This window comes from Morus notabilis, unplaced genomic scaffold, assembly GCF_000414095.1.
Source record: "Morus notabilis unplaced genomic scaffold, ASM41409v2 Scaffold812, whole genome shotgun sequence".
NCBI lineage: Eukaryota > Viridiplantae > Streptophyta > Magnoliopsida > Rosales > Moraceae > Morus > Morus notabilis.
This window is the reverse complement of record NW_010361467.1, coordinates 68,743-80,790: the sequence shown is the minus strand read 5'-3', so window position 1 is coordinate 80,790 and position 12,048 is coordinate 68,743. Positions and strand designations below refer to the sequence as shown.

Below are 12,048 nucleotides of genomic sequence, written 5' to 3'. Positions count from 1 at the left end.
TTCCCTACAAGATAATTACATTATAGAATTGAAATTTAACAACATTTTCAAAATACTATTAAAAATTAAAAATTACGTAATAATTATCATGGTAATATCATATAATCGTTAGTTTCATGATATTAAAATTTTCTATTCTGATAATATTTCAAAAAATTTACTAAATTCTAATTTTACTATATAAATTTTGCAATATAGGTCAAGAACTCATTTTTCCTTTGAAAAGGAGAAAATTGCTAAAATCAACTGAGTTGATCATTGTATTTGTCTTTTTTTTTTCTTTAAAAAAATATATAATTATATACATATATATAATTAAAAGAAAGAGAATCTTTGATCATTGTTTTTTTTTAAATCTATTATTTATGCCATTACACTTTAATGTCACTACAGAAAATAACTTACATGATACAAAAAATAACTTGTAATTTATAAAAAAAAAAAAAAACTTATAAATTACAAAAAATAACCATATAACTTATAAATTATTAGTGATATAAAATAAATTTAATAACAGTGATAACAATAAAATAATATTATTTTATTTATAACATTTTTGCAAAAGCGGGTCCGGCTTATATTAGCTCGTATGCAAAAGGTGAAGCCCAAAGGCCCAGACAACGATAGAAGCGAGTGAGCGAGCGAGCGAGCGATTGATTGATTTGTGCGTCTACATTGCAATTTGCTGCGAACCCTAATTTTCAGAAACCAAAAAGTACATAAATCGCCAAAAATCGAACCCTTCCCTTTCTTTCTCTCATTCACTCACTCCTTCGTACTTTCAGGTAATTCGATTTGAATATTCAATTCTTCCTACACTTTTCTCAAATCTGTATTCGTCAATTTCCGTTTTCTTTTTTTTAAGTTTTGTTATTGTGAAGGAGTCTATGCCTTTGAACTGTGTAATCTAAGGATAAATAGCACAATTTTTTGTATTCGTCAATTTCCGTTTTTTTTTTTTTAAGTTTTGTTATTGTGAAGGAGTCTATGCCTTTGAACTGTGTAATCTAAGGATAAATAGCACAATTTTGGTAGCAAAATCGGACCTTTTTTATGGTCTTTGAATTGGGTTTTCTTATTTGTTGATAACTTTGCTTTTGTTATTGTCAATTTGCGAAGTTGCTTTCAATCATATAAATAGTTTCAGAGGCAGTATTCAGTTTTAATGGTGCTTTTTAGAGGTGGGTTTTGTTTTGTTTGCAGAATGGCGTCTGTGTCGAGTCAGCCACAGTTTCGGTACACGCAACCACCATCCAAGGTTCTCCATCTAAGAAACTTGCCTTGGGAGTGCACAGAAGAGGAATTGATTGAGCTTGGGAAGCCCTTTGGTAAAGTTGTGAACACCAAATGCAATGTTGGGGCAAACAGAAACCAGGCTTTTATTGAATTTGTGAGTCTAGTTTTGCTTCTAGTTTGTTCTTTTCAACAAATATTTTATTGGGTTATTTACTATTTTATAACATCCATTTTGGATGACGACTTTACTAGTTATGAGATATAGAGTGAATAGGTTGATCATCACCAATTTGATGATAATCTTTAAAGGTGAAGTCGTCAAAAGTAGTAGTTGACAGGTTGACTTTGCTTATAGATTTGATAAGAAATTGAAATTCAATGGTATAATGTTATAGGGTGAGTTAGACATAACTATTCAGTTTGAAATATAGTAAAAAAATTTGGGATATATTACAAATAGCAAAATTAAAAATCATTATACTACTAATTCTTTTTTCCTAAATTATTTCAAAATTTATATATTTCAACTTCACTATTATAAACTTGCTATATAATGTAAATTATACTGTTTTGTAAGAAAATGCAGGTTAAAATAGTAAATAACTATTTTAATTTTTCTGTTTTTTTTTTTTTAAAGAAAATTACTAACTTGTTTTTTGTTTACCATATTTAGGCGGATTTAAACCAAGCTATTGCCATGATATCATATTATGCCTCATCCTCAGAGCCTGCTCAAGTTAGAGGAAAAACTGTCTACTTACAGTATTCTAATAGGCAGGAAATAGTGAACAACAAAACTGCCGCAGATGTTGCTGGTAATGTACTTTTGGTAACAATAGAAGGTGAAGACGCGCGCCTTGTCAGCATTGATGTTTTGCATTTGGTAAGCTTTCTTTCTTAGTGTAGTTACAAGGATATTTATACACGTAATTGTGTGGATGTTGATGAGCTATTGTGTTTTGGTTGTACTTTTGTTTGAAATTTTATTTTGTTTGACATGAATGTGAATGGATCAGCAGGCCCATGTGAAGGCAATATCTTTGATGGCAGCTTAGTGCATCGGGGGAAAGAGCGCATGTGTGTTTGTCTCCTTTCTCCTTCCCTTAACACCGCCTCTTTCTTCCCTACTCTTCCTCCTCAACATCCTAGCTCCTTAAGTTCTAATATATGGGACGTGATGATTTCTTTTCTCTTGTGGATCACTCTTCCCTTCACTTTTTGCATGTTATTCGGGGGCTATTAGTTTTTGTGGGCTGATTCATGTCTGGGACAGTTGGTTTTCAAACTTGTCCCAAATAGGGTTTCTTCTAATTGATGCACTGAAAATGTGTACTTCATTGGATTTCATAATGAAGGCTCGTGAATCAAAATCTAACCATGCTTAATTAAGCTAGATGATTGAGACATTCCTTTAGATGATGAGCCAAAATTATATGCTTGTTATGCCTTCTTAGCAATTTATTTCTTGTTATCTCTTGTGGATGAATTTAAGGATATCCGGGGATTTGGTACTTAATATATTTCTGAAACTTGGAAGTGATGCAGGTATTTTCAGCTTTTGGATTTGTGCATAAGATTACTACCTTCGAGAAGACTGCTGGATTCCAGGTCATTATTGGTTAATTATATCCCCTTTTATTCTCCTTAAAGCTACAGTATTCAAACAAACTAATTTTATATTTATTTTTCAGGCACTAGTGCAATTTTCAGATGCAGAAACTGCTACTTCAGCAAAAAATGCCCTTGATGGAAGAAGCATTCCTAGGTGACAGTTGTATTACTTGTTTGACATGGTATTATGTCCAAGTCCAACTGCTATGGACCATATAGACAATAAAAGTGGCGAGCATCTGTTTTGCCTGCTCAGCCCCTTAGCTTTAGATACTATTACTATTGGGATGCATTATTCTGTTAGAAGTCGTATGCATTCTTAATTTTCAAATACTTTTTACTTCTATTGAAAAGTAAGCAAAAACAATCACTATTCATGTTATGCTAATGGGTCCAATATTGCTATGGAAAATGACCCTAGTCTTTTTCGTGCATCAATTCTAGTGCTTAAGTAGTTGCTGTTCCTGCCTTATTTTCTTACATCATCATTTGCTTAGTTGTGTTGCTTTGGGTGTCAGGTATCTGCTTCCTGAGCATGTTGGATCATGTACCCTGAGGATCACATATTCTGGACATACGGATCTGAGCGTGAAATTTCAGTCCCACAGGAGCAGGTACTCGGATGTTCATTTGGTGTCTATGTGTTGACATACCAGATTATGTGATATGCCCTCCTATGTTGTTTTGTATCTATGTGCCTTGTTCTTTTGTTGCTAGTATGTCGCTATTTGTTAATGTGATTTTTTTCCTAACAGTATTTGAATTACAACGTTTGTGATCCAGGGACTACACTAACCCTTATCTTCCTGTTGCTCCATCAGCTATAGATGGGAGTGGTCAGGTATGGCTGTGAATTTTAATCATGGTTATATTGTTTATGGCAATGGCCGGTTTTTATTTTGTTGGCATTTGAAATACATGTGCTATAAGTATGAGGGGTCCCATATTCCATTTCTTGAATATCATGTGGTAGTGCCTCGTTGACCAACTATATGATGTAGTGTTTTGGTTCCTTTTGGATGGCTTAAAAAGGCAATAAATAGCATCATGGTTAGTGGTTACATTCCACATCTCTTTTTGAGTATATGTCAAATAGGTTGGCTTAAACTGTTATGTCTGAATTAGAACCAAGCTATTATTACTTTCAATTTTTCTTTTTAAAAGAGTGGCTTATATTGTGATGGTATTAAACTCTATGATGCTCGAGAATTGAGATTTTTCCTATTTACATATGGTTTTACATTGGAATTCTCTGTTTGTGTTGTTGATAAATGGTATTCATCAAATTCTATGATTGCAGTTTGTTGTGGGTTTGGATGGGAAGAAGCTAGAACCTGAGAGTAATGTGCTGCTTGCATCCATTGAAAACATGCAGTATGCTGTCACCTTGGATGTTTTATACATGGTGTGTCCATATACTCCAAGCAATTGAATAAACTTTCTTACTGGAGAATGCTTCTGTTAGAACAATTGAATAGAACTTGTATCTTTTCCCCTTTGGATAGGTGTTTTCTTCTTTCGGGCCTGTTCAAAAGATCGCGATGTTTGATAAGAATGGGGGAGTTCAGGCTTTGATTCAATATCCTGGTAATTTCCCGTGTCTTCTTCTTTTATAATATGACGTTACTATTTTCTTAAGGTATCTTTAAGTCCTTGGGACGCTAAGGTGATGACCTCATTGCTATCTTGGGAGCTATACGTTGGCAGAAGCGTCTAGTATTGTATGAAATCGTCTGTTTAAGGATTGGAACGCATTTAGCTTAGTGCAACTGTGGATTCCTTGATATAAATGTTGTTCTGATTTATCTTTTAAATGCATCTCCAAAGAGTTTGTTGTTGAGGTGTTGATTTTACGTATTGTGGGATGCAGATGTTCAGACTGCAGTTGTTGCTAAGGAAGCCTTGGAAGGACATTGCATTTACGATGGAGGGTTTTGCAAACTACATCTCTCGTATTCACGCCATACTGATCTGAGTATTAAGGTAAATGAATTAGTTTCTCAAAAATCTTGGCTGAATGTTCGAGCTCCTTTACTTTTTGTTTTTCCTTGACGTTTTATTTATGCAACTTATAGACAAATGGAACTTGGCGACCTGAGCTTAATGTACTGTTTACAGGTCAATAATGATCGGAGCAGAGATTATACTCTCTCTAACGTTCCGATGGTCAATGCCCAGCCTTCCATTTTAGGTCAACAGCCAGTTCCAATGATGGCTTCAAATCCTCAGTACTCTGGGGCTCAATTTGCTCCAACTGAGCAGGTCGGAATGCCACAGAATTCAGCGGGATGGGCAACTGGTGCTCCGCAGGTACCTCAGTCCATGGCCATGCCCATGGCCATGCATAGTCATCCGTACATGCCACCTGGGGCCATGCTTCCTCACCCTGGAATGAGGCACCCGCCAGGCCAGAACGGCCCACCGCAGGCGACAATGGCCCCATATCGTCCGGATGGGATGCAATAGTGCTTGCCTTGGGTGTTCCAATCCTTTGTCTTCTGCTCAATGAGGCAAAGCCTACAACGGTATTACAAGGAGTTTGGATTGTGACAATGGGACAACGACCCACTTCTGGAAGTCTCGGAATCCTTATTTCATTTTCCATTTTTATTCGTGAAATTTGATGACGAGATTCTGTAGTCAGCGGGCTGTGAGACCTTATATCGTCCCATGAGTTCTTACTTGTGTAATTTTGTTACCCCTAATGACACCTTTGTTGGAAATTTTCTTTTTTAAAAGTGATTTTAACGTAAAGAAAGCTTCATCTTCAATTTGCGCATAGATTGCATAGAAGTTTTTTTTTTATTTATTATTTATTTTATTATTTTTTGGGTCGAAAACTCCATCGCAGATTTGACAAAGAACAAATGGTCTCTGAACTAGTGTTGGTTTTCATCACAGCTAAAAGTATGACAAATTGACAAGTCGAAAGCATAATTTGACTTTAAGTAGTATGACAAATTGACAAGTCGAAAGTACAAACACGGTTCCTCAACGTTATAGATGGGATTAGGAGTCCAATTTGTTTTTACTTGCTCTCAAACGGCACCATAAATGGCATTCTTCTGAAGCCTTCTCATTATGGACGAATGCAATTTGAAAGTCACAAAAAAAAAAAAAAATGGAAGTAACGTACTCGTATATCTCATATATGATATCTTGTTTGAACAAAGTTGCTCAGAGTACTACTACTAGAATTGGAAACCAAAAGTAGGATATGTATTGACACAAATAACAAAGAAAACACTACAAGGGAACACCATTTTTTAAGGAAGCAAAACTCCACCCAACGAGAACAAGCATATAACGGCAAACAAAATTGCTTACAAGTAATCATAGCAAAATTGTTTCGAGAGCAACAAATTTGTATTTATCCAAAAATACAACAAAGCCATGAAAAACATGAATTGAGGTTACATATGCCTAGTATCCACGTAGCTACTGACAGCAACCTCTCGCAAGAAGGGAAAGCTAAGTATCCCAACAGTGCTGAAAACACGGTTAAGTCACTAACACAGCAGCCTGTGGAGTGTGGACTACTGACTTCCACGTGGCAAGATTTGTAAAATGATTGCATTAATACTTTTTTTTTTTTTTTATGCTTGACCATTTCAAGATTCAAATTCCCTAATTATCCTTTCAGGATATATATATATATATATATACACATACATATTTTATATTATATATATGTATTATATAGAAGATAAGAACGTATCACGAAGAGTGAAGACAAAATTTACTACAAACAAAAGTGGCAAATACAAATATCTAAAACTTGAATCGAGCCATTGACTATCTATTTTTTTAGACCTTTAGTTAGTTAACTGCAAATGGAAACTAAAACATAAAAGCGAAATATACAGACGCCATCTCTCTCCAGCTCACACACACATATATACACCATATAACAGCATACCACCACAGAAAAACCCTGAAGATCACGAGAAGAGAAAGATAAGCCTAGTCTGACTTTTTTTTTCTTTCTTTTTAACTTGGTAGTTCGTAATGCAAGAAAGGGTTTTGAAACCTATATAAGAATTGTGGTTCTTGAGGTAAAGATAGAAAATCGAATGATATAACTCCAAAAAAGAAAACACAAACATGGCAAACAAAAAGAGAAAAAAAGAAAAGTGGGTACAAGCGTGTATGAGATATATACTACTGCATGTCCGTCTCCAAAGCATCCGAGGATCGAAAGCCTCGGAAGCTTCATCCATGGCAGCCTCAACCTCCAAGGTATGGTCCTCACTTCCAGTTTTTCACATCCGATCAATAGGCTCGGTCCTGTCCTGAACTGCCCGCCGCTCTGAGACATCAGCAAGCGATTTAAGATTGCACTTGATCAAGGCTTCAACAAAGTAGCAAGTATCATCCTTTGTGTTCCCCTCAGGCACATCCACCACAAATGACTCGATCACCAGAGTCCCTGGCCTCCCATCAATGATTTCTGGATGTAGGGAACTAATTGAAGAATAGTTCTGGAATATGAAAAAAAAAAAAAAAAAAAAAAAACTTGAGGGATCAATCTGGTTTGATCTGTTTGCATTTCATAGAACTAAAAGCTTAGTTAGTAGCAGAAATATCAGCAGCCAGAAAGCTAGCTCAAATACGGCTAGTCCTCCATGCCTCCCCGATGAAAACAAAGGTAGTAATATGCTATCATCCATTATTTTGAAAGCAAACTTTCTCGTTGGCACTCAGTTCACATGGCAAGCACATACTGTAATCTTTTTTTTTTTTTTTAAGCACTCGCTGTATTAGAAAATCTATCTTTTTCTTTTTGGCTAAAATTATTAGAAATTCTATCTTATATATACCTATGAAAGAGAGAGAGAGAGGTTTTGTCAAATCATAAAAGTAAATTTATAACCTATAACAATAAGAGAATAAGCTTCACTCTCACACGTTGTTCGCAGTTTAATCACCATAAAGAATAATAAATTGTATGAATAGAAAAGGGTTTAAATACGGAAAGGCTATTAATCCCTAATTGGAAAGATACGTGAGTGACACATCAAACATCAGGTTATAACACTAATAAAAAAGACAGAAGTTTCCACAAACTCCAATCCAATTATCCAGCCACATGCTGACCTGTCAAAGCAACATAGGACCTGACTCCATTGTAATATCAACATTCAGAACATAACTTCAGACCAGTAAATTCTTATCCAATTACTAGGGCTGGTAATATGGTTCACGACACGACAACACGACATGAATTTCGCGGGTTAAGATTGAGAAAAAAGAAGTTCGGGTCAGCATTAAGTCGACCTGAAATTGACACGAAAAACACATATCAATTTCAGGTTGGACCCGCTTAACCCAAACACAACACGAAACTCATAAAAAACTAAAAAAATACATATATTTTCATTACATATTTTTGATTTTATTATGAACTTGTGATATCATGAAAGTTCTATTCAAAATCTTATACTATTATTTGCTTAATTTTAATAGATGTTATTGTATTTTAGTGTTTTATGAATTTTAGTGTGTATTTTAGTGTGTTATTGTATTTAAGAGTGTTATGAATTTTAAGTTATTTCTAGTAAGTAAACAATTTTCGTGTCAATTTCAGATTTCACGGGTTAATTTCATGTCACGGATTATTTTCGTATCGTGTCGTGTTAACGCGTAAAACTTAAATGCACATGTATACAAACATTCTCTCTTAAGAAAAATCCAAAAAAAAAAATTGATAGAGAAAAAGAAAAATAGATGGCAGAAAACGCGTAGAACACCTTATCTTGAAAAGACAATCTTCTACTCTTCAAGGTAAAAAAAAGGGTATAAATGTATATATGAGTCGAATAAGAAAATAAAATGATTAAAGTAATTATAAGTGGGAGTACAATACCCTAAGTCTGTGATCACCGCCAATTATCCTCATGCTTAATATATGCTCGTTGTCATCAAGAAATTCCAATCTTTCAGTACTTGTAGTGGCTGGAAGACCAGACTTGACATCAACTTCTCTGAGACTCCCAATCTCAAGGTTCCCCTGCACAACACACCTGCTGATGAACGGCTTATATTTCTGCGGTTGATCAAATCGCCTCACTAATGACCAAACCTAATTAAAAAAAAAAGAAAAAAGAAATAAAACTGTTATTCTTTGTCACAATCAAACATGCAAACCACATAAGAAACAATTCACTCATTAAATTTCCACTGACATAGCATTGTAAGTCCTATTTTCGATGAAAAAAGTGTGAGTGATTCAGTTTACTCCTTTATTACATACTCTTTATCCAGTGGGCATGGGCAAAGTTCAAACGCTGATGCTCCAACTGGTATAACATACAACAGGAAATGCAGAATTTCCCTCAGCCACGGCTTCCAAAGTACTCGCATGGCAGAAACAAATGATTCTTTTTAAAAAAAAAAAAAAACAACAACTAATCATCTTTTTTTTTTCCCAGAACTTGGATAATTTCAATTAGTAAAGGGCAGTAAGTGCAAAACCAAAATGAAAGCATTTATTGTCTCCATATCAGATTTAATTTTCAAAAACAAGAAACAAGGAAATAACCAGATAGAAAACTTTATCATTAACAAGAAACAAGGAAATAACCAGACAGAAAACTTTTTCATCTTTTCCCCTTTCTTGTTCTTGTTCTAACCTATTCCATAATCCTTCCTCTAAGCAAAGACATTAAAAAAAAAAAGAACAATACGGAAAATCATAGATCAAGATCAAATAATTCCTTCAAATAAGAAAAGATCGAAGATAACAAACCCCAACAATCCGAAACCAAAAGAACAATATCAAGAAACTTTCTATATATAGATCAAAGAGGAAGCCGAACGCAATTCGATGACCCTAGGGCTTCAAACACACATGCGCAGACATGAGAGAGAGAGAGAGAGAGAGAGAGAGAGAGAGAGAGAGAGGTACGAGATGAACGGGGGCTTTGATGTGTCTGGAGAGGACGGAGCTGCACTGATTGTCTCCGGTTTCGTGTCTATGGTGCCTCCGAATGAAGTCGCTCTCCAATCCCCCAATTCCTCCATTGCCGACCACCACTCCATTCCCAGTCACATTCATTTTTTTTTTACACAAAATTCACGAATCCAGGAGACACGAATTCAACAATTCCAAACGCGGCCGCCCTAACCTAGCTTCAACAACCTTCCAGATTTCAGCTTCCTCTCCCAGCGATTTCCAAATCAAATCAAAGAGAGGAAGAAGAAGAACTTTTAGTCGGCCTTGTTCTAAAATAAGGTCCACTCAACGCCGGAAAACGAAGCTCCGATCACCGGACGGCGACGGCGAGACTCGCCGAAGAAATCTTTGTGAGAGATTAATTCTAGAGAGAGAGAGAGAGTTAGGAGTGGCGGAGTTAGGAGCGCAGAAGACTCACCGCCATAGATGAACCGACCTCAAGCCCCTCTATCATCCTCATCATCTAAATTAAAAGTCTTTTACTAAAAAAAAATATTTTTTTATTAAAATATATATTTTTTGTTCACGTATTTATTAAATGCTCCTGAGAAAAATGCCCTTTGTTGGAGAGAATAATTACACGTTTGCCAGTTTTTGTCTGTTTCTGCGAATCTGTTTTCAATCTACTTCTATTTGGCCTCGGGAAAAGAAAATCTCATTACTTCATCATAACAGATTTCAACTTTTTTTTTTCTTAAAGTGATTTTAAGGGGGAATTTTTAGGTAGTACTTTAAAAAAAAAAAAAAAAAAAACGTCATAGTGAACTTATTTTAAGTAAAAACGATAACTATGGAGATGAGGAAACACAACCCACCTAAAATATACACATATTTCAAAATGAAAGTCATGCATGTGATTTATTTTTTAAGTACCGGTTTAGTTTGTTAATTTAAATTTTTAATTTAAGTTGTAATGTGATTTTATGTGAGAGTTTTTTACTGTAATAAAACTTAAATTTTAAACTCGAATCAGCAAAATAAATAGGTCGGTTTAATTCGCTGATTTAAATTTTTAATTCGAGTTGTAATGTGATTTTATGTGAGTATTTTTTATTGTAATAAAACTTGAATTTTAAACTCGAATTAGTAAAATAAACGGAATATAAATGTGTATTTAGTATTTTTTTTCCTTTTAGAACTTGATGGTTTTTTGCTGATTTTGAATGCCATGGTGAGGAATGAGATGAGTGTCACGGTGGGAAATGCCCTAAAAAGAATTCTACGACTTTGTTTCCTGCTTTCTTTAGCCACGGATGGGAGCGGGAATAGAGATGGGAAAGCATTTCCTAATTCCTACCCAACTCTCCCCTTATGATCCCTAGCATCGCATCAGAGGATTCTAATAATTCTAAAAATGATCACAAGACATTATAGTATAATTGTTAGTAAGTCACATAAAAAATAATCAAATTGGTGTTAATTATGAAATTATTTTTTATTAGTGCTATAAAAAAACTTATTCGGATTTTATCATCCTTTTGTTTTCATATTTTTTCAGAAAAACAATTTTCGTTTTTTTTTTTTTTTTGAAGTTGGAATTGTATTGATCTGCAGTATTTATGAGTTTTAGTTATAACTTGAGTTAGGCATTCTTGAAATTCTTTTACATTTTTGAGTCAGGCATTCTTGAGTTGAGTTTGAGTTATAACTTGAGTTGAAATTATAACTTGAGTTTGTGTTTAATTGTGTACATTTGAGTTATGGTTTGAGATAAGAATCGTTTTCAGTTTGTGTTTGAGTGAGTCAAAACTTGAATTTGTATTTAGATAGTATTAATAAAAACTCAATGCTGATGAAAAATTTTAATAGGGTATATAGGTGGAGTTTTATTCGCTTGTTCGTTATCAATGCATAGAAAAAAAAATCATCTCAATCAGAATTAAAATGAAAAAGTTAGAGTATTTTTAAAAATAGAAAAAATATTGTTCATTAATTTGAGTTTGAGTTTCTGAACTCGAGTTGAAGGGAAAACTTGAACTCAAATTTTAGTCACAAACTCGAGTTCAAACTTAAAAGAACATAAACTTCAATAAAGTTGTAACTTAAGTTGTATTTTTTGACTTTTTATAACTGCCGAACAGCCCCTTAATTTTTTATACTGTTGTTAAGTAAAAGTGATAATTATTCATATATCCAAAAGCATAATAAACTATTTTTCCTTTCGGTGTATGGTTTCTCTCGATGATTTGTGCAATATAAACTTTCATTTTGTCAATTTGAAACACCATATTCATTCGGATCAAAAC

The 12,048-nt window shown here is 34.3% G+C and overlaps 2 protein-coding genes across 3 annotated transcripts; one reads left to right on the top strand and one right to left on the bottom strand.

Moving 5' to 3' along the window:
- The first annotated feature begins 622 nt into the window (after positions 1-622).
- LOC21394706 (polypyrimidine tract-binding protein homolog 2) lies at positions 623-5,585 on the top strand. 2 transcript variants are annotated; one of them, XM_010099551.2, is made up of 11 exons: positions 623-785; positions 1,204-1,390; positions 1,910-2,119; positions 2,782-2,844; positions 2,928-3,001; positions 3,366-3,461; positions 3,631-3,688; positions 4,148-4,252; positions 4,353-4,434; positions 4,718-4,830; positions 4,966-5,585. In XM_010099551.2, the coding sequence occupies exons 2-11, from the start codon at positions 1,205-1,207 to the stop codon at positions 5,311-5,313; spliced, it is 1,335 nt and encodes a 444-aa protein (XP_010097853.1). In that variant the 5' UTR covers positions 623-785; position 1,204; the 3' UTR covers positions 5,314-5,585. The 2 variants fall into 2 exon arrangements, with proteins under 2 accessions (XP_010097853.1, XP_024022331.1); XM_024166563.1 differs by having other exon boundaries at positions 1,180-1,390.
- A 1,318-nt stretch (positions 5,586-6,903) lies between these two features.
- LOC21394705 (abscisic acid receptor PYL8) lies at positions 6,904-10,276 on the bottom strand. The gene is made up of 3 exons (XM_010099550.2): positions 9,755-10,276; positions 8,714-8,929; positions 6,904-7,328 (listed from the first exon to the last, which is right to left on the bottom strand). Exons 1-3 carry the CDS (start codon positions 9,902-9,904, stop codon positions 7,110-7,112), a joined length of 585 nt encoding a protein of 194 aa, XP_010097852.1. The 5' UTR covers positions 9,905-10,276; the 3' UTR covers positions 6,904-7,109.
- Positions 10,277-12,048: the final 1,772 nt, after the last annotated feature.

What these genes read in the sequence shown, in the direction of transcription:
- LOC21394706 (XM_010099551.2), top strand. Translation starts at nt 1,205, where the DNA reads ATGGCGTCTGTGTCGAGTCAGCCACAGTTTCGGTACACGCAACCACCA. An exon ending in TTTCAGTCCCACAGGAGCAG is followed by an intron (nt 3,462 to 3,630) that starts GTACTCGGATGT and finishes TTTGTGATCCAG; the next exon opens with GGACTACACTAACCCTTATC. An exon ending in ATACTGATCTGAGTATTAAG is followed by an intron (nt 4,831 to 4,965) that starts GTAAATGAATTA and finishes TACTGTTTACAG; the next exon opens with GTCAATAATGATCGGAGCAG.
- LOC21394705 (XM_010099550.2), bottom strand. Translation starts at nt 9,904, where the DNA reads ATGAATGTGACTGGGAATGGAGTGGTGGTCGGCAATGGAGGAATTGGG. An exon ending in TCAAAGCCCCCGTTCATCTC is followed by an intron (nt 8,930 to 9,754) that starts GTACCTCTCTCT and finishes TTTTTTAATTAG; the next exon opens with GTTTGGTCATTAGTGAGGCG. An exon ending in GCGGTGATCACAGACTTAGG is followed by an intron (nt 7,329 to 8,713) that starts GTATTGTACTCC and finishes TTCATATTCCAG; the next exon opens with AACTATTCTTCAATTAGTTC.